Here is a 25,093-nt window from a genome sequence, read left to right as displayed (position 1 = left end):
GGTTGACGGTTGGACTCGATGATCTTAGAGGTCTTTTCCAACCTTAATGATTCTATGATTCTATGATTAACGTTTTAACTTTTACTGATTTAAAATGGTGAAAAAGCTGAGGTAAAGGAACTAAATTTGTTGTTAATCTTTACAGTCTAGAACTTGCAGTACTCCATCACATATACCTGCTCACTCCTCTATGTATATATCAAATCTGTTGATGACTGGAAGTTTTGTTATTGATTTGAACAGGGACATAAAGAGCAAGCTGTATGTACATATGAAGAAGGTTTTATATTTCTTAGTTCTTCAGCAGCATACAACATGGAAAAATGTTTCCCACTTTATTCCCTGTGGGAAAACAGGAAATGAGAATATAAATCTAATACATTACCCAGAAACACTTTATTGGGATTCTGAGTAAAGATTACGTCTTACATAAAGATTTAAGTCTTAGAAGACAGTTTTATTTTAGAATCTGAATCTATTCTTTTCTGCTTGGGTGACAGTACCTAATATCATGTTTATGAAGTGACTGACAGCTTAACTAGAGAGAAAAGTTGAGCCACTGCAGCTATAAAATGTGACGTTTTATATGACAGTTTTCAGCATGACAGCTTTTTGCAATGAAATGTCTTTCTCCTAAGCTAAATACTATCTACTAATCTGTAAACTTTCTGCAAGAAGTACCAATATTTCAATAGACAATAACTTGTTTCAGAAAAAATATAGTTCAGACAGAAAAATAAATATCTAAAAGAAATGGTTTGCAGATTTTTACACATAACGTTTAAAAAATAAATGTCAAAATGCATGTTATACAAATTTCACAAATAATTCATCTCCTTTGTAGATTGTGTGTTGTCAAGACGTATACTTTTCAGTTTTACAGTGAAATTCTGAAATAGAAACAATCTTCTTCAGAACTTTACTCTTCCATATGTTTCCTATTACAGGAGGTCAAATAGGAGTGTGAACAGCAAATACAATTTTGAATGTTTGAACCAAAATGCATGTTATACAAATTTCACAAATAATTCATCTCCTTTGTAGATTGTGTGTTGTCAAGACGTATACTTTTCAGTTTTACAGTGAAATTCTGAAATAGAAACAATCTTCTTCAGAACTTTACTCTTCCATATGTTTCCTATTACAGGAGGTCAAATAGGAGTGTGAACAGCAAATACAATTTTGAATGTTTGAACACCTATGTATTTAAGTCCCACCCCCAACTTTGATATCGGTTTGCAACAAAAGATGACAAATTTATGAATAGTTTGTCCAACTGCAGGACTTGTCAGATTCCCATTTCTGTTAGTGAGACTCATAGATTTGAATCTTGTTGAATAGCACCTTTTTCTCAATGAGGTGAAGAGGCTGAGATGCCGATGTATGCGTTGTTTAAGATATATCTGGTCAAAATGTAAGTATCTTGGTTAGGGCAAAATTTCTTCTTGCTTTCTCTGTATGGCTGTTTTGGATCTCTAAGCTCATAAAATCTTGGTTGGTGCTTAAAATTTTTGCCATTTATCTTGAGTCAATTTAGAGGGCAAGAAGTTTTTCTGTCAATATGTTTTATTCTTTTTGGTGAACTACTGTAAGCAAAAGCAGCAAAATAATTTTTTTTTTAGCTTTCTCCCTAGCATATATAGGTGCTTATAAGATAGCTCTCTCATATCTCTGTATAGATATGTTTGCAGGATTATCTAAAATATAAACAGATGGGCAAGGAGGAGAGGTGACTGTAAATATACCTGTAGATAGTTCATAGTAGCATCTAAAGGCATCATGAGGAAGTTGAGTTTTGCTACTATTGACTATTATGAGATGCCATTAGTGGTAGGGTTTAGATATAAGACATTGAGTTAGTCTGAACATATAGATTAAGGTACTCATTCTGTTTAATGAGTCAATATACATAAAACCCATAATAATAAAGATCCCCAGGGGAAAAAAGCACAGAACAACCAAACTGTCTATTGTTGCTCTTACAAGGGTATTTATCACAGCTGTCCAAGCACTTGCTTTTTTATGGAGAAATCCTGATGGTTTTAAAAATTACAAATATTCTTCTTCCTTTGAGTTTATCCGTTTAGTTCTCATCTGTTCTCCATTTCACCAGTCCCATTTCTGTTACACTTTGAGTTTCTTGCCTTGCAGAGAGCCAGCTCTGGCTGTGTTTCCCTGCCTCAGGTACTAATGTTGGTTAGTCCCAGTATTCAAAGAAACAAATACTTTGGGTTTTCTAAGGTGTTTCTCCTTGTAAAATTACCTTTTTACATCCAGAAAATAGATCACTTTTCTACTTTGCAAGAGTAGTTTTACTGACTTACTTTCAGGCTTAAGCTTGTAAGTTCTCATTTGCCACAGAGCCGCTGGGAAGAGGAGGAGGTGGGGCAGGTCAGAGCCCCAGGTGCTCAGCACTGTGGGGGACGGGAGTCCTCCCTTAGCTCTTAAAGCCATAGGGTGTCAGCCTGCTGGGGAGAGGCCAGCTGTTAACCTCTCCGGAGCTACTTTGCCTCTACAATAATGATAAAAGACAGTGATTCCCTTCATTTGCACTATACTTTTTTGGTAACAACAGGCTCTGTTCTGTAAGGTCCAGCTTACTTTTGCTTGCTATGAGAAGCTGTGATGAGATGGCAGAAGTAAAAATGGGTTTGCACTACAGAAGATTTTGACCTTTCTATCTAAACATGTGCCCTCTTTGAAACTTGAGGGATATCTGTGGGACATACTGGTCATTGCTTCAGGTACAGAGTACAGCAATTTTTGTACAATTAGAAAATTTCCTAGGCCTTCTCCTGGGCTCTTCTTCACTTGGTAACTACCTTGCCCAAGTGTGGAGAGGGTAGGTAGTCAGGAGAAGTACTATACAGCTGATGTTCTAGTTTCTTGTGTTGTAGAGGGAAGTGTGCTTCTACTTACATTTGATTTATGGAAAGTTTTTTTAATGGCTGGTGTAGATTTCTTTTTAAGGGAAAGAAATTTATATGCCATTGATAATATTAAGAATCCTACATCTTGATTTGAAAATTTCCAGTTGTACCTTTGCTTATTCAAGGTTAAACACCTGAACTGCATCTATTTTCACAAAGGACTGAAAAGAAGTAAACCTCACTATGAAGTGTGACCAATAAGAAAGAGCGTGAGAAGAATAGTAGCAATACAAAATAAAATTAGTTCTTCACTAATGATTTGTATTGGGTACGTTGACAAGCGTGGGTCTAGGAATGTACAAAGACAGACCAAGAAGCTGTGCTATATAGCTAAGTGAGTGCATTTTGCAGACAAAGTGTGTTTAGAAAATGCAGCTGCTAGAAGCATAAGTATTCATATGGGCAGCAGAGGTGGCAGTCAGTGGTAGTACAGAGACTGAAGACAAGTCGTCTTCATTATTCAACTTAACATTCACATTACCTAGCAGGTGAAAATTCTGTTATTCAGCTACTAGTTTGCGTTTGTCGCCTCTGTCTTTTAACAGACAAAGGAGCTCTACGAGAGAATCTGTGAGGTATAGACATAGCATAATGCTGGTAATGAAACTAAATTGTCAAAAAGTTTAATTTACCTTTAATTTTCCTTTTAAAAGAGGGAAGGTAAGAATTAGTCTAAAACGGTCTAGTGTGTATTCTTTCAAAAATGTTTCACTTTCAACCGAGTATTAATTGAGAATTTTTGAAGTATCATAGCAGATTCTTTTCTTTTCAGTCTGTATTTTTTCATTTGTACAAAAGTAATTTTAAGGACTCTATATCTCTCTCTCATAAGTTATGTGATTTTGATCACATTGTCAGCAGTTTGGTTGGAGTATTTGACCGTGTAACATGCGTATTGCAGAATACACTATTAAATTTAATCTTCAAAGCTCTTAAGGTCAGAACTGAGTTCATGATAAGGAGTGCATTTATATTTTGAACTGTTAGCTGAAAGTTAAACCTCTGGATCATGTAAGCTGAAGTAATCTTTCATTTTAAATGTTTTTAAATATTAGTTCAGATTACTTAACATTTTTCTCATTTCCTTTAGTTGATGTAAACATAGGTTGAGAAGAGATGAGAGAAACGTATTCCTCTAAATATTAATTCTAACAAACCACATTTTAACCACATTTTAAATATGTATAGACTCATTTTTTTATTTGTTTCTTTTGTACAAATGTAAGGCAAAATGACAAAACTTGTGAACTAACACCAAAGGGAGCAGCAATGCCTTAAACTAGCACAGACATTAACAGGAGGTTCTTATTTATAGCATTGGCAGTGTAGTCAGGATGCACCTTCCACTGCACTCCAGAATGAAGAAATAACATGTTTAGCTAGGTTTGGCACTATATTATTGAAATCTTATGGCTAGTATTTTCAAAGTAAGTATTTAGTTTAGTTAGAGCCTCCTTGCAAAGGGTCAGAGCTTTTCTAAAGAGTTTAACTTCATGATGAGTTAAATTATTCAACAGGCAGATTTTTCTAAAGTGTCATGGAATCAGTGCCTGTAAGAATACAGATGCTAAGATGAAATTCGTGATACAAACTGACGAAGATCCAAATTTTTATACCTACCATTCCTATCTAATCCCATTATGCACTGCAAATACGAGATAAGGAGTGGCCAACCTTTCACAATTTAGCAGCCATAAAAGCATACCGTAGGGTCTATCATAAACTGCTGGCATTAGCGCGCTCCTGCTATCTGTGTTGTCCCTTTTTCTGCTTTGTCACCTCTACCCTTCTACACTATGATCTGAACTGCTTCACCTCCTGCCACAGTCTAACTCCACCTGTGTCACCTCATATTCTTTATTTCCTATCCCTGTTGAGTTGGGAGCTGGAGCTAGTGGTTTGCATGGAGGGTGCTGTGCTGCTGCTCGGGATTGTCTCTGGTGTTCAGTGGCAGAAGGGTGCACTGCGTCCCACAGAAGGAGTTGCAAAGGGGAAAGGTTCTTGCCTTGCTGCAAGGCAGCAAATCCCACCCCCAGCTCAATTTGTAGATAATTACTATTCTTGGCATTTATTATTATTTGGAGAGATATGTTTTCACCACAGTACAAGCACACATGGCTTATAAGTAGCTGGTTGGTCACACCAGTTTAGTCTGAAGTATTATGGTAATACTACTTGCAAAAGTGGCATGCTAGCTAGGTTGTTTCAATAATGAGAATTTAAAAAATGGAGTAAGCACAACCTTAGATGTATTAACTTTGGCTGCTTGACATGCAGCTTGACCATTAGTGAAATATATTTTTTTGTACTTACTATAAAGGTATTTTTGTGCCAGCCTTTTTGCCAAATAAATGTACCTTTAAAGTCATAAACTCAGGTCAGGGAAAGTTCCTCTTCAAGACTGTGAAAACAGGTTTTATCTAACAAATTGCTGTTGGTGAAAAATGACTTCAGCTTTTTACCTAAAGTGGGTGTTCAGGGTAGGATTTATTTCTTTGTTTCGTGTTATTTCCATTTCCTCTTACTAGCACTACTTAATGGTCTAAATAAGAAATGGGTTTTTTTCTCTCTGCATTATGTGAAGGAATTATTACAAAATCAATATTCCCTTTTTTCCTGTAATGTTTTCTTGTTTTTAGAATTGTACAAGGTAAGTCTACTGAATAGAAGTATGGATGTTTTTGCATAAATTACATTTTTCACATCCAGAATGTTGGACCATTTATTCCAAAGGTGATCTTAGTGTATATTTCAGTTGCATATTCTCCAAACAGCAATTGACAGTTGGACTTAATTGAATAATTTTTAAAAATATTTCTAATTTTATTGAAATCTTGTCATTTTTCCAATGACGTGTACTAGAAAATTGCTCTGAGGAAAGTTTACAAGTTCTGTAATCGTTAGTCCCAACTTAAGATAAGGAAAAAAAACATGTAGGTCAAGATACAGTGTTTTTAATAGCTGGTAATGTATATTAGGAATTGCAGTCTGTCTTCATATTTCATGAGTGGGGGTACAAAGAAGGTAGAATATGTGCAATAACAGGTTAACAAGAATATTGGAGTTAAGATTCTACACTGATGTTAATCTTAAAGCCTACGAGTTCTGGCTTAATTTTCTTCAGTATGTGAGTTAATGAGTATTTTATCATTACTTTAGAATTCCATGTGCAATATTTACAATTTCTGCATCAAAGTGTTTGAACATCTAACTTAGCCTCAGCTGAGGCTTTTGTGCATTGTTTTGTTTAAATTGTCTGAATAAATACTGTCGCTTTGGCTGAAAGCATGTAAAAATATGTGCTTCATGCCAAACCAGCAGTTTATTGTCAGTCTTGTGTAAAATTATCATCTTGTCCATTAAGAAAATCCTATTTCTTATTAGAAATAGTTTATTAAGTATTCTTCAAAACAGTCTGTTGCTATGATGTGCAACCTATAAAGTGGTATTCTGGTCTTAAAATTTACCTGTAATCTGATGTTGGAGAAATGCAAACATGTGCTCTGTTGCCAGCTACTAATTCACTGATGGAAGACACTTGCTGTACTTGAATATAACTCATTGAACATAATATTTTTAAAACATGTGCCTCACTTGACTGTGGCTTTCCAATTTTTAGATATCATTATATGATTTCCTGAATGCTAAATAGTTCTTTTCCTTTCAGCAATAGAAAACATCTTCCCATTGTGATAAATCTCTGAAAAGTATTTTGAAAAATATTCTTAATTTATTGATATAGCCTGTAATACTACAAATTTATAGCATAGCATTTTTCTGGATTCATAAAACCTTTCTATTAGTTTAAATACTAATATTCTTTTGCCGGTAAGATGCTTGGTTTTTTGTTCAACAGAATCACTGATTTTATTGCATGCCAGATTATTAACCTGATTTATTTTGGGTAACACCTTTAAAACAAAACATATCTAAAAAATTCAAAGAGGGAAAGAGACTTGATATGGTTATATCAAACAGACTTGATATGGTAATTGAAATACAGTCATATCACTGCAGTGATAGCAAGGCATTATGAATGTTGTAGTACAACTTTGAATTAATTCCGGAATGAAATGTGAAAGTCTGAATTCCTTGTTTTAACATGGCACATGGATGCCCCAGCTCCAGCAAGGCAGAGTTCTTAGGAGCAAAGCTTGGGAGGATCAGGGATTACGACTACCCTCCAATAGCCATGAGTTTGAGAAATTGAAAACTAACACCAAAAGGGAAGATTAGGAATGCAGTAGGTAGATAATAAAAGAATAAATATGTAATCAAGAAATACTTTACAAATGGATGATTTTGTCCAATAATCTGAGATTATTGTTCTAAACATGGTTCCACATATATCTATTTTCTCCTGAAATTGAGAGTATTTTTGCGTCTCTGAAGTCTGTATCAAAAATATATAAAATAGGTTTCCTAGAACATCAGAATAAGAGCTTATGCTAGTGCTGAAATGAGAGAGAAAAGAATGAAGTATCTCAGAAGAGGTATACTGAGGATAAAGATTTTCTTTTTTAAAGTAGCGATAGTAAAACACAAAAAGAAAGGGGGGTGTCATCAGGGATAGTGATATCAAGGCTGTTCTAAAAATAAGAATGCAAGAAATAGAGATTGACATTTTGTTTTCTGACAAAACCCATAATAGAACTTTTTTTCCCGAGATACACATCCCAGGTGTGTGCTAGCTCTTAAGAGCTGAACACGATATTGGATATGTTAATCTCTTAGCCGTTTCATGGGTTTCCTCCAGAGCATTTTATTTTGTAACTTGTACAGTTATTTTAAAATAACATTTTGAAATGCAGTGGTACCTGGCAGTACGGATTGTGGTATACCCTTAACATTTGAAAACTCTGATTTTTTGACTCGGCAAAAAGATGTGTTTGATGCTATAATAGTCTTTGAGAGGACCTGTCTCTTAACACAGGATGAGAAATTGAAACTATTTTCTCTGAAACATCTCTGCATTAGGCAGGTGTGACATGACTGGTGTCTTTGCCTTAATCCATGATGCTTCTTCTGTTCTCAGTCCAAGATTATCATAGACATAAAAAAGACAGTAATATATAAATTTTAGATAGTAAAAAAATATATTTATAAAATATTTTATATATGTACACAACATGTATACAACACGTGTATGGGGGTGTGTATATATATTTCCTATTAATGCAGAGTTGATTTTTAAAGTAACAGATGCTTTTTAACAGACCCATCACTGCTATTTTATATATCCTCCCCTTTGCCTCCCTCAGCTTGCCAGATTTTTACTTTTTTATTTTTAAATAGAAAAAAAATCTGTATGCAAAAAAGATAGTCAAGACGATCTATGGCCTTTATACAGATGTATGTAGGATGCAAAAAAGAGAGGAAGATGATGAATAATTGGAGAGAGACAAGAATCAAAGTATGATCTTATGTCAGATTTTATGAAGAGCAAAAAGCAGCTTTCACTGAGTAGCAGCCCATACATACTGAAACAATCTGTGTCAATCCACCGTTGTGGAAGTAATGCCATAGTTCACCTCTTTTGGGATGAGGAGGAACGAAGATAAAGGAAGCAAATGCATCATGCTGCTCATGAGTTTCAGAGCTAGGCATTATGTAACTGATGAGATGTAAGCCTGTATTTGCTCAAACTACATCCTCCTTGGCCTATTCATATGATGTGGCTTTTATTTTTGGTATGATATTGTGGATCAAATTACTGTAATGTGATCATTTAAAAGCAGATTATTTTTATAGAAATTGGAAAAACATTCACCAGAGAAGTATAATTAACTGCTTAACAGTACCAAGCATCATTCTTTTTAAAAAAAGCTGATTTCCATTTCTTTGTACCTTCCCAACGAATATGTGTGTGCGTGTGTAACTAGATATGCATCCATAACTGTGGCTATAAGGTCTTCATGGCAATTAACTATGAAACAATACAATGCATGATGGAGACACTGGAACAGGTTGTCCAGAGAAGTTGTGGATGCCCCCTCCCTGGAAGTGTTCAAGGCTGGGTTGGATGGGGCTTTGAGAGACCTGGTCTAGTGGAAGATGTCCCTGCCCATGGCAGGGGGGTTGGAACTAGATGATCTTTAAGGTCCCTTCCAACCCAAACCATTCTGTGATTCTGTGATTCTATAATGAAAACAGGCTTTTATTATTGTCCCATAAGAATGGGGAAGTAATGCAGATGCTTTCTTAAAATTTTGGGTTACCGGGATTATTGGAGAAATTCATAGATAACCACTTGCACCCACATTTTCAGATTGTACAAAGTTTCCCTGATTTAAAAAAAAAAATGCAACAACTTGCAATGTAACCTCTTTCTTAGCCCAAAATAGTGTTCTCTGTCTACCTCTGTCATAAACCTGTGTTTTGGTAGGCTCACAGCAGGTTTATTTGCTTTGGTTTGATGCTGGGCAAGTTTGATTCTTTTAGAATCAGGCTGAATGAAGGTTTCCTTTTGCAGTATGTGCCGTCTTAGCTCATCTGCACAAATTTTTCAGATGACTTTTCACAAAGGTGAAAAATTACCTTTTTCTTTTTGGCCAATAGGCTTCTCCTTGCTATTCAGCTAGAACCTAATGCCTTTCCCTGTCTTCTAGTCTTAAAATTGACTACTTAAAATATGATCTGATTATTTGTTCTTTAAGTTGCCTTTGTCCTAGTGTCATGTACAGTTTAGTTGAAGACATTTTGTAGTCTTGTGCTTTTATTCTTTTTAAGATTATCAAGGCTTTTGTCTTTTTTCTTTAAACATCAGTTTCTAAACACTATTAGGATAGTATATTCTATAATACATTATAGCTTTATTTATTTTTGGTGTTGGTTTATCTGTTTACATACTCATATAAGAGCCTTTTAACATCTTAGGAGTTTGATGGTTGTGTTACATGGACAAGCCACATTTAAGACACCGGAGATGTTGAGGGTGGCAAGGATGCTATGAAAAACTGGTAAATATGCTCTTTGTTGTGTCAGTCTGGGTTGTGTTTTTATGCACATTTTTATTTTCAAAGGCTTGATAATAATGAAAACATATGCGAAAAACACTGATAAATGTAGATACAGCAAGGAAAAAATCCTTGTGAATATTAAATAGTATTTTCAAATGGCCTTTCATTAGTGAAGTTGTAATTGAAACAAACAGATCTTTTCATTTATATTTAACTCCATTTATTCTAAGTACTAGTAATGTACAACTTCTTTTATTGAAAAGAGTTCTGTAGAATCTGAGTTATCTCTTCTTGGGCAGTGTAAGTTTTAAGACAAGAACAATTAATTGACAATATGGGTCAAAGTCTAATAGAATATCTGTACTGGTGAATATAGAGAACTTCATTTCTTTTAGCCTGTTCTTTAAACTAGCATGGCTGCATATGATATGCTAAGCAAAAATTGCTAAAAAATATTTGGTAGATACTGTCATGTGAGAGTTGCATATTCTTACAGTTATTTGGGATTTTGGTCGCTTCTTTTCATGCAAATAGTAAATATGAATAGGGAAATGCATTCTTTAATATTAACATGAGGTAAAATTGACTGCATCTGATTTGAATAAAATGTTAAGCCTGTTTCATTTTCGACACAGCTGCCAAGTGTGTGTATATTGTGTAGTGCTGCCTCTGAAATGGTTGAAAATCTGATGGGAACACTTACAAAGGCAAACCAGTGAAGGGCACCAGCTGCTGAACAGCACCTGCTGAGCCACTGTGGGAATAGATGCATCTGCCTGTAGCTGGAAGTAATCTAACAAAGTACTAGCTTTTACCTGTCAGGATTTTAATTTGTGTAAAGATTCAACCAATGAAACTAATTCTGAATACTTAAACAAAAGAAAAAAAAAATCTGAGGTGGTTTTTTGTGCAAAAGAGCACCACTTCTGAGCAAATAGGAGCCTGTGAAAGCTTCTCATTCTCATAACTATTTTATGTTTTTGTTTTAATAAAAACGAACATAGATATGGCAGTCAAAAGTCTCAGCTACGCTGTGCATAGTGTCTTACTAAAGGATGCAGTCAGTATGGAAGAGCTTCTGCTACCAAAGAGCAGGTTTCCAGTTTTTGTTTGGCTTAGTTTGAGAGATGGATCTCAGGACGTTTTGTGAGAGTCTATGTTTCTTTTTTCATTGCAGCGTATTTGATTCATTGTGGATGGTAATGTGCACACAAAAATATGTTTTACAATCAGAAGTCATTAGCCAAATTTCCCAAATATTTTTTTAGAACTGTTGTACTTTTGTCTTTTGATACTTGAACTTTTATTGTTCCCACACATTGGTGACCTTATCACACAAGTTCATCATCCCTCACCTACCTTTTATTTTCCTATGGTAGATCAGGTAGAAAAACTGTGGATGCTGCTGATTTAGTTGGGATTTGGGAGAACAAAATAACTGTGTGCTTGTAGAAAAAAAGACTGATTGTGCTTGTAGTCTTCCCTTGTAAAATTTAGGAAAAAGTCATTTAACATCTGTATTGTAAAACAGTACTGCCTTCTTGGTTAGCAGTAGTGTGAAATTAACTGAAATAGAGAAGAAAATTGAGTTGTAGAAAGATTATGACAGCAATAGTTATTCCTCTGGGAATATTATTCTGTTTGCCATTCTTTCATTCTTACTTGATGTGTTAAAATTATTACTAGTTTCAACTGTAAATAACCTTCAGAGCGCTCTGTTAGTTTTTCTGGTTTTTGTTACGTATTATTACGAAGAAATAGCTTTTCATATGTTAAAGGAAAGCTAAAGTAAATAGTTTGAAAATATTATCCTGAAGTGGTTTCTATGTTAACAGTTTAAATATTCATTTCTGCATGAACAGTTAGAACTGATACCTTTGTGTGCATAAAATAGCTTTGAATTAATTAGGGTTTATTTAAAAATAAAAATACTGAAAGATATCTATACTTTAAAAGTATATAATAATATGAAGTGCTGTTACCCTGCTCTTAAAGACAGGTTTAAATTTGCTTTCAAAGAAAGACAATATTTAGGTTCCAAATTGTGATGTTCAACTGACTGTAAATTGAGTGACTTTTATTTATGTATTAAATTTTGTAGAGTAAAACCAATGACCAATAAAAATCCAAGAAGCATTTCAGATAGACATGTTCTGTCACAGTGCAGCTGCATGTAGCTCAAAGAAATCCAGCTTTCTGGTTCACAGAATTTTTTTCCTCTTGTACTTAATCACTGTAATGTTTGAAATCCAATTATCTCTACGTGGTGGCTTTGCAGCTGTTATGTTTGTTGACTTCATTAAATGATCATAATAAGTGAAATATTTAAATCGAGAAAGCAACTTGTTTAAATGTTCATTTTTCATTCTTTGGGGAGGTACAGTGATGTCATTGACTGAATATAGAGACTTTTTGATATAAAGCAGATGCAGAGATCTGTAAAGTTTTTAATGAAAACAACTCAAAGTAGTTTTAATCATTTTGATAATTAAGACTGGAGAGTGAATAATGTGCTTCTGCTGTGTCCTGTTTAGGGGATAGCCATTTCTCAATGGAATTTCATAGTACGAGTATGGAAGAAGAATGCGGTAGTCTGCTTTAATTCAGTAGCATACCTGAAGGCAAGCTTTCATTCTTAGGAATAATAGGTCTTCAATTTAAAGAGAAATACAGGATAGTATTTTAAATTCTAATTAAAATTATGCTCAAGACCAAAATTGTTTTTCATTTTTAAGAAATGTAATCTCAAAGTGAGAATTTTCAAAGATGAGGAAAGTATATGCTAATTCTGATATGCTCTAACATTTAAAAGATTAACTCTCACTGAAAATATTTTAGACAAATTATAGTTTGTCTGATTTTAATGTTTGTCTTTAATGAGCACAAGTTTCAGTACTCTCCTTGAGATACGAATCTCTTATCCAGGATAAGAATGTCCTGGGTCTTTCAGTAATAGAGATGGGACTGAGATTGTCTATCAAGGGATTCAGTTAGAAATCACCAAATAGTTTTAAATGTTTTTAAAAGATTTTGGGATAGAGGAGCTACATGACTAAAAGATTGACTTTATATCTGATAGGCTATTCATCTCAGACTTGCAGTTTCCGTTAACCTCAAGATCACACAGTAACTGTTAATATAGTGGAAGTTTTAAAATTTTTGAAGAGTACTAGTTGTTTGAGTCTGCAGAACAACAGGGAGCAACAAGTAACGTGAAGTCTCTTAAAGCAGGAAGCAGATTTTGTGTGTGTGTGTTTTTTATCTTATTCTAACAAAATACTTTTTTCTGAATTTTAATTGGAAAATTGGAATTATCCTACCACTTAATCTTTCAGTTAGACTATTGGAACTGAACACATCAAATAAGAGGAGTTATTTTTTCTTTTCATATGAATAAATAGGTGTGCTTTGTATAATAATAATAATAATAACACTGATAATAGTAGAAACCATTTCTTTCTTCTGTAGCATGTTGGAAATTAATCTGGAGAAGGGAAATAGGAACTATTCATTTGCAGGAAACTAAATATAGAGGAAGAAGATTTTATTTAGCCATTCATAGGAATTACTTATCATTGAACATAATAAAATGAAGGAAACTTCTGTGCAAATATTCCTCCTTCTCTGCTTTTGTTCTGTGAATCTGAAAAGGATGGGGATTTTTTCTGAGTCATCTGAGACTATGTAGGAGTTAATTTCCTGTGTTCCTGATTCTTCTTCCCCTTGCTTTTGACACCTGTGGACCTTTGTCTTTCTGGACCTCTAAGCATGAGACTGTCTCCCTGCCATGCATACTCTTTAGATGGAGACTTTTTGGACTGTTGTCAAATGTATCTTTAAGCTCAATAAGAATGCCTCTCTCAAGTTTTGCATCAGTAATTTGCCTACATCAGAAAAAAGATTATTTTGCATATCAATAGCTACTATAACAGCAAAACAAAAAGTCTGGTCCAGTTGTAACCCGCAGCATGTATCCTTTACAAAGTACTTGTGAAAGCTCTGTTAAACCTGTAGTGCTGTTTGCAAAGCAAGAGCTATCTTCTTCATCAGCTTTGCCGTTTTTGTGATACTGTAGTTTTCAGTGTCTTCATTGTGCATTAATCTAAATCCTGAGAACTGCTGAATGGAAATGCCCAGATGCAGCCCTTTAGAAAGTTTTGTGTCTTTATCCTGACCCATACCTCAATCATTCACGTAAGTCTGTGTGGTATAGGAGGGTCTGGACTTTGATCCCTTTTGTCTGGTATCTGTCTCTTCCTCCATGGTCACCATTTTTCAGGTTAGGCCAAAAACTATCTGCTGTTTTCTGTCAGTACTCTCCATTCCTACTAGGTTTTCCAGTTATCTGTCTAGGCAAGTTGCAGTACCCACACCTTTTTTGAGATGGATGTATGCCCTCATCAACACAACTTACTGCTTAGAAATCTTTTTTCTTTTTTTTTCTTTTTTTTTTTTTAATGTTAGTAGTGACGTATTCTTTCAAAACTGCAGCAAGAATATGGAAGAAAAGGAATAAATTAGATCTCTCTTGATATGATGCAGTTGTTTCAAAATTCTGCCAACTCGTTCAGAAATGGCGATTCCTGCAAGAATTCAGCTTTCAAAAAGTAGTTTGTGTGTACTTTCATATCATATCATATCATAATCTCTTTATTTGGGAAAAAAATAGCTAAAACCATTTTATATTGGTTGCATAAAAGGGCTTCAGTTTTTATGCTGCAAGTAGAGTTACTTTTTCACACCAATGGCCAGAACTTAATGTAATTCCTTTCACGATGTTCTCATTATCTTTCCTTCTTATTTGTTGGGTTTCTCCCTTTGTCTTGCAGTGTCTATATTCTTGAACAACTAGAAAAATAGGTTTCTGTATTAACTCTTTGATTACAGTTACTTTTGAGACAGTGTGCCTCTAAGTGATTTTTTTTTTTCCCCCTCTCTTTCCTTTTAAGGAGACACGCTGTCTCTCTTATTCGGGGGAATAAATTAAGGGAGCAATATGCCATCAGCAGAGCTAGGAGTCTGTTTTAGTTGTATACAAGTCTAAGAAATTATGAGAGTGTTCTCTGAATTGAAAAAAAACAAAACCTGTAGAATAGGCTGTGGCATATAAACATCAGTTTCCTCATTGCTCCATCTAGAAAAGTCAGGGAGATGGTGGTAGTGGAGGTGTCAATACATAGCAGTTTAGGAGGAACCTTGCTGTTAAGGGTAACAACATTTTAAATGTTTTAAACTTTGTAGAGATTTTTGTATTTCGCTCTTCCATGCTCTTAGCTTTGTATAGCATTAAGTTCTTTTTAAATTTTAAAGGAAAGAAACCTCTTTATTTGATACTGTTAATATGGATGAAATGTGAGCAAATTAAACTCAAATCCTTCTATCCTCATAAAATTTTAACTTCTGATGTTATTGGGAAATGCCACAATTGTTGCCAATTTTCCTTTTGCTATTTTCCTACTAGCTGCATTACTTCAAGGTAATTTTTGTGTGTAATTCACAAATGGCATCAGAAAGCTCTAAGAGGAGGCTGTGTTCTGATCTCCACTTCACTGCTATAATCTGGCATAATTCTTTTGACATCAGATACTTTTGAGTTTACAATAGTGTCACTGAAATCAGAATATCGCCTGTGTGTCTGTTCGGATGCCAAAATTTATGTACTTTTGCTGTGCTGTAGAAGTAGTTGCTTTTATGAAAAAATTTTTCTGAAACACTTTGTTATCCATTTCCTCAAATCACATCACCAGAGGGTATAATCGTTCTGTCTATAATCTTTTGTCATATTATAACTAGGCTGAAGAACACAACAATTCTCCCAGTGAGGGGAGGAGATTCCCCAAGCTGTTTCAGTGTTTTAACTCAGAGCAGCGAAGGCCTTGGAGCTACGGTGCTTTCCCATCATTTCCATCAAACTGATTTTGAGTCTGTACATGCAGAAGTCTTTGGTTTTAATCTATACATTGAACCAAAGACTATTTCTCAGTGTTGTATTTTTAATACAACAATAAGTGGTTGAATAATTCAGAAATCTATAGAAAAGGTATGACTGCTGCAGTCATTTGTATAGCATAGCTCATCAAGAGAATAGTTTAGATAATGCTGGTGGCAATGTATCTATAGACTTAAAAGGATTTTTGTTGAAATTGCTTCAGGCATGTTAGCTCTTAGCTGTCATACACGAAGTTAAATATTTTCCCTAAAAACTCCTGCTTTTGAATAGATTGCTCTTCTTCAAGAGAGCAGATGACCTTTTTTTTTTTTTTTTTTTTTTTAAAAAAAAAAGACGAAAGACATGGGGTTTTTTTTTTTTTTTTTTTTTTTTGGGTTGGTGTTGTTATGGGCTGTTTTTTTTTTTCAAGGAGTGCCTATGTTACCATAGTTAGTAGGAGACTAATATACTACTAGATTGCACTGCAGTTTGTTTTTTAATTGAACTGTTCCGGAGTTCCTCTGGATGGAGACTGGTTCTTCTCTAATGAAAGTTTGTTTGTTGAAGAGCACTCGCTGTTACGAGATGTCCAGAATTTTCACGTTTCTGACAACTGAATAACTGTCAGAAAAATAACAGTTTCAGTATCTTGGCAAACATGAAGTCTGAAAGTCTGGAGGGGAAATGTTTAATCAGGGTTTAAAAGCAGCATTCCAAATAAAGTAAAACCATAATAATTTTCATAGTTTGTGTGCTATGATAGCTTTAAGCAGAGGTAATCCTTTCATATGTAATGAACATATTGATATTTATTTTTGGTTTTCCCCTCAGGATACTTTTTTATTCTTGTGAACTCTCTGTCCGAATCTAGGAAAATTTTGGAGTGTTTGTTTTGAGTTTAACGACAATAATATAACTTGAAAGTATGAAAACTGCCCTGGTTTCTGATGGCTACTGCTACTTAAATACCTATTGCATTAACCAGTGAATGTGGTGATAATTTTAAAAATCAAGACTCTGTAGTTTTTTAAAAGATGATGTTTAATTCAAATTTAAAAAATATTCAGGAAAGTCTCATGGGCTGTGATTGTGTTCTATAGGATGTCAGAGTATAATTTTACCCTTATGGTCATTATCTGTCATTTCTAGGAATTTCTTCTGGCTTCTTAATCTAATTAAGCGACTGGAGCATCTTTCATGTGAGGAGAGGCTGAGAGGGCTGGAGAAGAGGAGGCTCGGGGGGAATCTTACAAGTGTATATAAATACCTGATGTGAGAATGATTAACAGAGGGAGGCAGGCTCTCCTTGGTGGTTCCCAGTGACAGCACCAGAGGCAATGGGCACAAATTAAAACACATGAAATTTCATCTGAACACAGGATAGTGATTGTTTACTATGAGGTGGTCAAACACTGGTGCACCTTGCCCAGAGAGGTGGTGGAGTCTCCATCCTTGGAGATATTTAAAACCCAACTGCCCGGTCCTGGGCCACCTGATGTAGGTGATCCTGCTTTGAGCAGGGGGGTTGGACTAGATGATCTCCAACCTGAATGATTCTGTGATTACCACTAATAGTGACATGGATAGCCATACCATGCAAGAACTGCTTTTAGTTCTAGTCTAGTCACTTGTAGCACATACAGCTTTGAAACCAGCTGCTGGTTCTCTGGTGCCTTTTGTTCTTGCATCTGTCTAATATGTTTTACTCCAAGCTTCCTTTGTAGCACATAACTCTTCAGGTACTACACTTTGGGTGAGAGGTAATTTGTACTTACTTGAAGAAATTGTAATGCTGATTATGGCCCAAAGCCAATCCTAAGCTCTATTTGGTATGCTTGTGTAATTTTCATATCTTTGTGTATGCTAGTTGTTCCTACAAAAATTGCCCCCCTAAGTCCAATGAAATCTCACTGATATGATTTGGTGCTAAATGGAGCAGATGCAAACATTATGCAGTTTTTCTTTTACGTGTTATGAGCCTTTGCTTAAAATGTATATATGCACTTTGAAAGACAACATTTCAGTCTTTGGGGCAGGTAGGAAAATATATTCTCAAACAGTACTCCTAAGCTAATATAAAAGTAATTTTACCTTTATGGTATTTATATAGTTATTTTTTTATTTATTATTGTTCCTAAATCTCATGAGCTACCACCTCCATGCAAATAGCAGAATATGAAAAGTATCATCAGGAGAGGCAGGCTGTGGAAGTCCCCAGGTATAACATCTATGTTTATTTCTGAGTGTACCTTCAGTAACAAAATAGGATTTACACTGGCACAAAAGTGCTTTAAGTGTATACATGCATAATTAAAAAGCAGGGGGGACTACTAAATGTTCGTAATTTGGAGGGATAGTGGGAATGTATTTATTAAAATGTGTATATACATATATATACAAATATATATTTGTGTGTGTATGAGTGTGTATGCATAGATATGTGTTTTAACCAACAACATTCTGAAGTACAGCAAAGGGGAAAGATGACCTAGAGATTATTTATATGTCAGGACGAGGGGCATCTGAACTTCATTTCCTGAATTTCATGGATTTTCTGTAAAACAGCATGGGTTAGTCATGCTATTACCAGTTAGATCAATTATCTTTTTAACTGAAAGTGTAATAGAACAACCGACTGCAGAATGGGATTTGTTGCGCCTGAAATATATAAGGTACTTTGATTAAAATATATCTACGTTAAAATTAAGCCAATGACTGGGGAAAATGCTGAAAGTTTAAACTTGGTTTATGAGTGCAATGGATTATCTTTATGATAAATGGATAGTAATCTTATTATTTTGTTATAGTATGGCAGAAGAAGTCATCATTATGGAACATTTAATTTAGGTGGGTTTATGCTACGGAAATTAGTGTACAGATGACTAACATTTCTTTATTTCAGACCATGAGAAAATTTGTCCAGTATTACATGAAAACTGGAAAAGTGAATGTGGACAAGACAAAATCTCTTTTAGAATGAGGAATATAAAGAGGATGTCCTGTAGATAAATCGATAAAATATGATAATTCTGAGGGAGATAACACCCAAACATATTTTCTGGATAAATTGCTAAGAATTAAATATAGTTACCTTTTTTCTAGTGTTGTTCTGGATAGATTAGATAAGACATATTATGCTATGTCTGTACATGCCAGTACTGAATTTAGAAGCTGCTACTAAAATGCTGGCATTGTACCTTGAAGTTGACTTAAGAGCACATTGGGCCACCAAGTGAAAATTTGCGATACTGAGGTTAACTGCATCTGACAAGCTGTTTCTGTCAACTAGTGTTAATGCGTAAAGTGATACGGAGAGTGAAAGAAGATCTCAACTTTTAATGGAACTTGTAGTTAGGACCCTTTTGTTCTGGGTGAGGGAGAGTGCTATAGACCATAGATAGACCACAGCAGGTTTCACAGGTATGCCTTGGGAAAAAAGTGAGTATCTTCTGTATCATATTTGTTAAACTCTGTAGAACTACAAGGTCTGGCTAATGAATTGCTTGACTAAAACTGTCTAAAGTACTGATGGCCTGTGCTATTTAGAACAGACACTGTTACTGCTGTGTTGTTAAAGCAGTTATGTTTCTGAGGGGTAGCTGGCCTGCAGACTGAATCGTATGGACTCATTCATGAATATTACTTTAATAGTTTTTTCCTATTTTTAAATTGCTGTTAGAGCACCAACACACAAATATCTTTTTAATGAATATCTTTTTAATGAAATGACTAATTTAGAGTATCTTCATTAAGTGTAATCTCATTTACTCATAAATGCATTAGTTGTAATAGTAAATTCCTTGGGAAAGAATTGGAAAGCTTACTGAAGGGTTTATACATTCATATCAGAGCTGCCTTGAGTATCATTTGGTTTGTGGAAAGAGTTGCTTCTCAGTGGTCTTTCACATTGATTCACGCTTACGTAAAAATGGCACCACCTTAGGCATGAAATTGTGTTTGTTGAGAATAGTGCTCAGATTGTATTCTGCTTAAACTTCCTTTGGTTTGTGTAGAATTCTAGGGACAAATCAGCTGTGGAATAGAAAGCTGAAGAATTTTGCATCTCAGTCACCTTCAGTAAAAAACAGATTCTGCCTTCCAGAGGCTACCAGTCCTTTAAGCAAGAAGGGATTCACTGGTTTATCTGCAAAAGAATTGGTCTGTAGAAGTCTTGACTGACGTTAATATGCCAGAGAGAAAAAAAATTTCAGCTTTCAAACTAGGTAGTTTGTGCAAATGACAAATTAAAAAAGCACATCTTCTAGTACATTTGTCAAACTGTGGACTTCTGTGCACACTATGGCATTTTTGTCAGCTGTCCTATTTTTTTCTTACTGATTTTTAAGGGCAGAACTACTGTTTTTGGTTTATGCACTTGTACTTACTGTTTGGAATAAAATTAAGTTTTGGGGAAGGGTAACCTGTAATATTTTTTAAACCAAATGGGGAGCTGGCTTGAAGAAGTCTTAAGATACTGTTTTTCTCTGGAATTCCTTTCTCTTGTAGCTTTTTTAATCCTTAATAAGTTTCTGCAGAAATACCTTTCAAAGAATATTATGCATTGACTGTGTATTGTGATTGTGAATGTTGTGTATTGATTCATCAGTGCCCGCATTTTTCTTTTGAGTTGCTTGAAAATTAATTAGTGGTTTGAATGAAGGTCTAGATTCTGGTCAGAATACCATTATTAAAAAAAATACTTCTAGTTCTTAACCAGGCTTTTATGGGTTTTATTTTTAGTTAATCTTTATTCCACTCTTAATGCTCCTGTTTCAGTAGGCTTAGCATCTTTCAAGAAAACAAGCTGAGGTTCATTTTTCTAAGTTGTTACACAGCTTCCTCTGGTGCTTCTGGAACATCTGTTTGTTTATTGCTGCTTACCAAGTCAGTCTTAATCCATGGTGTTGCTACTTTCCAGTAGGAAAAGAGACAGGAAATTATTTTTATTTATCTAAATATTTATTTGTTTTTGCTAACAATTGCATGTTCCAGGGCTATAGTATCTGTAACTTCTTCCAAATGTAGAGGAAAAAGATGTCTTACACTGCCCACTTAAAGATTAAGTGAAGCTGGAACGATATATTACTACAGGCAGTAGTTTAAGAAAATGCTTAAAGTCATACTTTACTTAAGGGCATTAACGATCACACAACTGTAAGGAGACCTGTATGCGTAAAGCCACGTGTGTTCAACTATGCTACTGTGAAAAATTCCTGTTGTTCTTTTCTGAAGATACTTACACCAGACTTCATTTAGACAACTATGAGTTTGCTTTTGTTTAAGAACTGCTTCTTTAATATACATCTTGTGCAACGTAGTGTTTTGTTAGCTCAATCCTGTAATCACGAGTTGTGTTTGTGAGTGTCTCTCCATAGATCCATAGAACTCTCCATAGATCCTTTATTATAAACACTGTAAACAATGCTTATCAATGTGAACTTTATGGTGTTTATACTAGCTTCTAAAACCATTTAGATGGAATGGGAGGGAAAAGGGAAAAGGAAAAACATAACCATTTTCAAAGACCTGTCAAGAAATCTCAAAATGAAGTAACAGGCAAATTAGAAACCTAAAACGACTAAGGAGACCATGAAAATAGCTGATTGAACCCTGATAGCACTAACATAATCAGCAGGTCTCCAGGAAACCCATTAACACTTTATAATAGTCTCCTTCATGAAGATGAAATGAATTTTGAAGATGATACACCAAGTAAACATTATGTATACAAAATTTGGTGCAAAACAAGCTTTCTCCCTGCAATCTTGCAAGCAGAATAAACTGTGAAAGAACATTAATAGTGAAAAGTGTAATCCTGAAATTCAGCCACTTAAAAAAAAATTGAAGAAGCTTGATGAAAAGTACTGGAAGTACTTGCATTAGATACTTCCTTCCCACCCACCCCCCGCCCCCCCAGACACTTAACAGTTTAGAATAGATACGTGAATATACTTGAGATATGTCAATCCTATAAATACAAATGCAATCCATGATTTGAATGGGACTTGGTTTTTTTCAATGTTGCACAAGAAGTTTTCAACCTGAAAGCTTTGCTAAGACAAAGGTACTGCTAAATTGAAAAGCATATTTTTCAAAAAGAAATAGTGTTGATTGCATAGCATTTTCACTGACTTTTATGTCAATGACTGTTGTTTTTTAATATTTAAAGTCCTCTAGAATAAAACTACAGTTGGCCAGTCATTAAGTATGTCATTCCTCTACATTTAAGAGTAGAGCATTGTCCTGTATTGTGAAAATGGTGTATTAATCTAAATTTGTAATTTGCATCTCGGCGTCTCACAAGGCTACTACCAAGAAGCTGCAGCAAAATGATTGACCTAGTACTGTTTGTTGCAAAGTTAAATAAAATAATTGATTTGAATAGCTGATGAAGCCCCCATTCCTAAGCTTTCATTACTTGAGGTAGTAATAAATTGGGTCCTGCTCAAATAATTTGTTTAGCTTTGGAAAGAATTGGAAAGAATATTATTAGTATTGGAGAGGCTATTACCATAGCAAATGACTGTAAATTAACTAAAGCGCCCAGAATAATGGAGAGGGAGATCTTCGGAAGGTGCTTTCAGGACTGTTCTTTGCAGTGAATTTGTACTTTTGTGGTTTCTTACAATTAAAATAAAAATTATAATCGTCAAAAATATCAGTAAGATACTTTTCATGATTACTAGTAGAAGCAGTGCAGGTAATTAAATCTGTAGAAAGGAAATAATTCTGTTTTCTGCAGTCTCTTTGAAGTGTCTGTGAAAAGTAACAGAAAAAGCAAGTTTACTACAAAATTAATTTTATATCTTAAGGGTCTGTTCTTCAGTTGCGAAAGTTTTAGAATCTTCAAATGTAGAAATTGTTACTGTCTTCAGCAGTTCTTTCTTGGTGAAAATCTAATTTTTCAGAGAGACCAAGAGGAACAAAGTATTTTTATAACTGATGATTTGTACTTTCTAAGATTTAAACATGCATTGAACTATAATAACTATAATTGCCTGTATTAACTATATAATTAAATTTTTTAACACATTCTCAAAGTTTATTTGGGACTACACATACAAGTTTTATGTTCCTTTTGGAGGCTGCAGTTTGTTGGAAGTATTGTTGGAGAAAGGTGTGAACATTAACAAAAGCAAGATGGAGATTTCCTCAGAAGCAAAGAGAAGGTTGTTACTGAATTTGTGTGCGTGTGTGTTTGCATAATTAAACTTCAAAATTCAAAATTAATCATAAATAATGTTTTTAATCTCTTCAGTAGGTTCCTGTGTATTGCTGCCTCTTCGTCCATTAGAGTAGCCGTAGTTTGTCATCTTAGATTTAGAGATGTATATTCTTCTAATCTGACTATTTCTGTTTTACTGATGTTTAATTATTAAAAGATCATTATTTTACTGTATATTAGTTTTGGTCACACTCTTGATTAAAAACAAATTAAATGCTGAAATAGCATGTGGCTAAAGATTTTGATTAATTTTAACAGATGTTATCCTGCTATATTTTGTTTTTCTTATGGATTCAGTATTTGAGGGTTGTGTGGGAGTGATAGCCTCAGAATAAAAACCTTGGAATAATAAATATTTTTCAACAGGTATCCTAAGTTTTGTTACCATGTGTTCTTTTTCTTATGATTAATATATGTATAGACACACACACATATATATATGAAAAATCCAAAATATGCGTGTTGTTTGTTTTAACAGATTGGACAGCTTGCTTTTAAAGGCATGAAAAGGCTAAACCGCATCCAGTCTATAGTTTTCGAGACTGCCTACAACACAAATGAGAACATGCTAATCTGTGCCCCAACTGGAGCTGGGAAGACCAACATTGCCATGCTGACAGTCCTTCATGAAATTCGCCAGCATGTCCAGCATGGTGTTATCAAAAAGGATGAGTTTAAGGTAGGAGTTTAATGAACCAAGTAACAGCTTTTCAACTTGTAAGGTAAAACCCATTATATGTTATACATGGAATATGAAATCAGGACGTTTTCAAGGGTATTACACTTTTCCAAGTCAAAGATAAGGATTGTTTTGATTTACTTCATTATTGTTAAAGCTATTATTATTTGTGTTCTAAAAGTCTTACTATGTGAGTAAAAAGCTATGAAAATGCATTTAGCTTTGATGCAGAACCAATTTTCAAAGTGATGAGGCTGTATAAACAAAATCCATTCTCCTTTAAACAGCTGCACACTTATCCAACAAAGATAACTACTTTTCATATATCACTATTAAGATTTTTCACTGTAAGCGCCTGGCATCGTATTTCACAATAAATTGTGATTTGTAATGGTTGCCATGAAACAAACGACATTGTGGGGTTTGCTCATTTATCAAGCAAGTGTCCTTTTGGTGCAGATTGTGTATGTTGCTCCTATGAAGGCTTTGGCAGCTGAAATGACAAATTACTTCAGCAAGCGTCTGGAACCACTAGGCATTACTGTGAAAGAGTTGACTGGTGATATGCAACTGTCAAAAGGTGAAATTCTGCGAACACAGGTATGTTTAATATTTTAAAATATTGGTCTGTATGTGTATTCATACCTCTTCATAGGTAAACTGGTCTTTTCTTCAAACTCCTTGTAAAAGTATTGGTGAAGCAGCTGAAATGTTATTATTGAGTCTGTAATTACACTGGTTATGTTCCAAAATGTGACTTTCAAGTCAAAGTGATTAAAACACTAATATATCTGAAATATCTTGGCAATGGGTTCATTAAACTTTTTGGTTTCTCCCATTTAGACTTACTACTACAGTGCCCCATTTCCGTATAACCTTTGTATAAAATCTTACCTGATTTCCAGCTTGTGAACCTTAGTGAGTTGTGCCCCTACCCTTTCAGGATAATAAACCAAGTATTGTATGTGTGTGTTTGCAAGAACCTAACATTCATCATTTCAGATTTGGCATTCTTTGATAATAACCACCTTTGAAAAGTTTGTCTGGTCTGCAAATGGTAAATTCTAAATAAATTTGAAATGCTGTAACAACATTGTTACAAATGGGGTGTCACCCTCTATGTCAATGACCAGCTGGAGTGCATGGAGCTCTGCCTGGGGATGGATGAGGAGCCAAGTGAGAGCTTATGGGTCAGGACTAAAGGGAAGGCAGGGACAGGTGACATTACGGTGGGGGTCTGCTACAGGCCACCCGACCAGGAAGACCGAGCAGATGAGGCCCTCTATAGACAGGTAGGAGCAGCCTCACACTCACAAGCCCTGGTCCTCATGGGGGACTTCAACCACCCCAATATCTGTTGGAGGGACAACA

The 25,093-nt window shown here is 34.8% G+C and overlaps 1 protein-coding gene across 1 annotated transcript in view; it reads left to right on the top strand.

Moving 5' to 3' along the window:
* The window catches only part of ASCC3 (activating signal cointegrator 1 complex subunit 3), a 287,341-nt gene that overhangs the window by 44,339 nt on the left and 217,909 nt on the right, over positions 1–25,093 (top strand). Inside the window, 2 exon segments of the mRNA XM_009285000.2 lie at positions 23,522–23,722; positions 24,182–24,322. Of these exon segments, the coding sequence (XP_009283275.1) occupies positions 23,522–23,722; positions 24,182–24,322 (342 nt within the window).

This window comes from Aptenodytes forsteri, unplaced genomic scaffold, assembly GCF_000699145.1.
Source record: "Aptenodytes forsteri isolate BGI_AS27 unplaced genomic scaffold, ASM69914v1 Scaffold171, whole genome shotgun sequence".
Taxonomy (NCBI): Eukaryota; Metazoa; Chordata; class Aves; order Sphenisciformes; family Spheniscidae; genus Aptenodytes; species Aptenodytes forsteri.
Note: the sequence above shows the minus strand (reverse complement) of the source record. Positions and strands in the feature narration are given on the sequence as shown.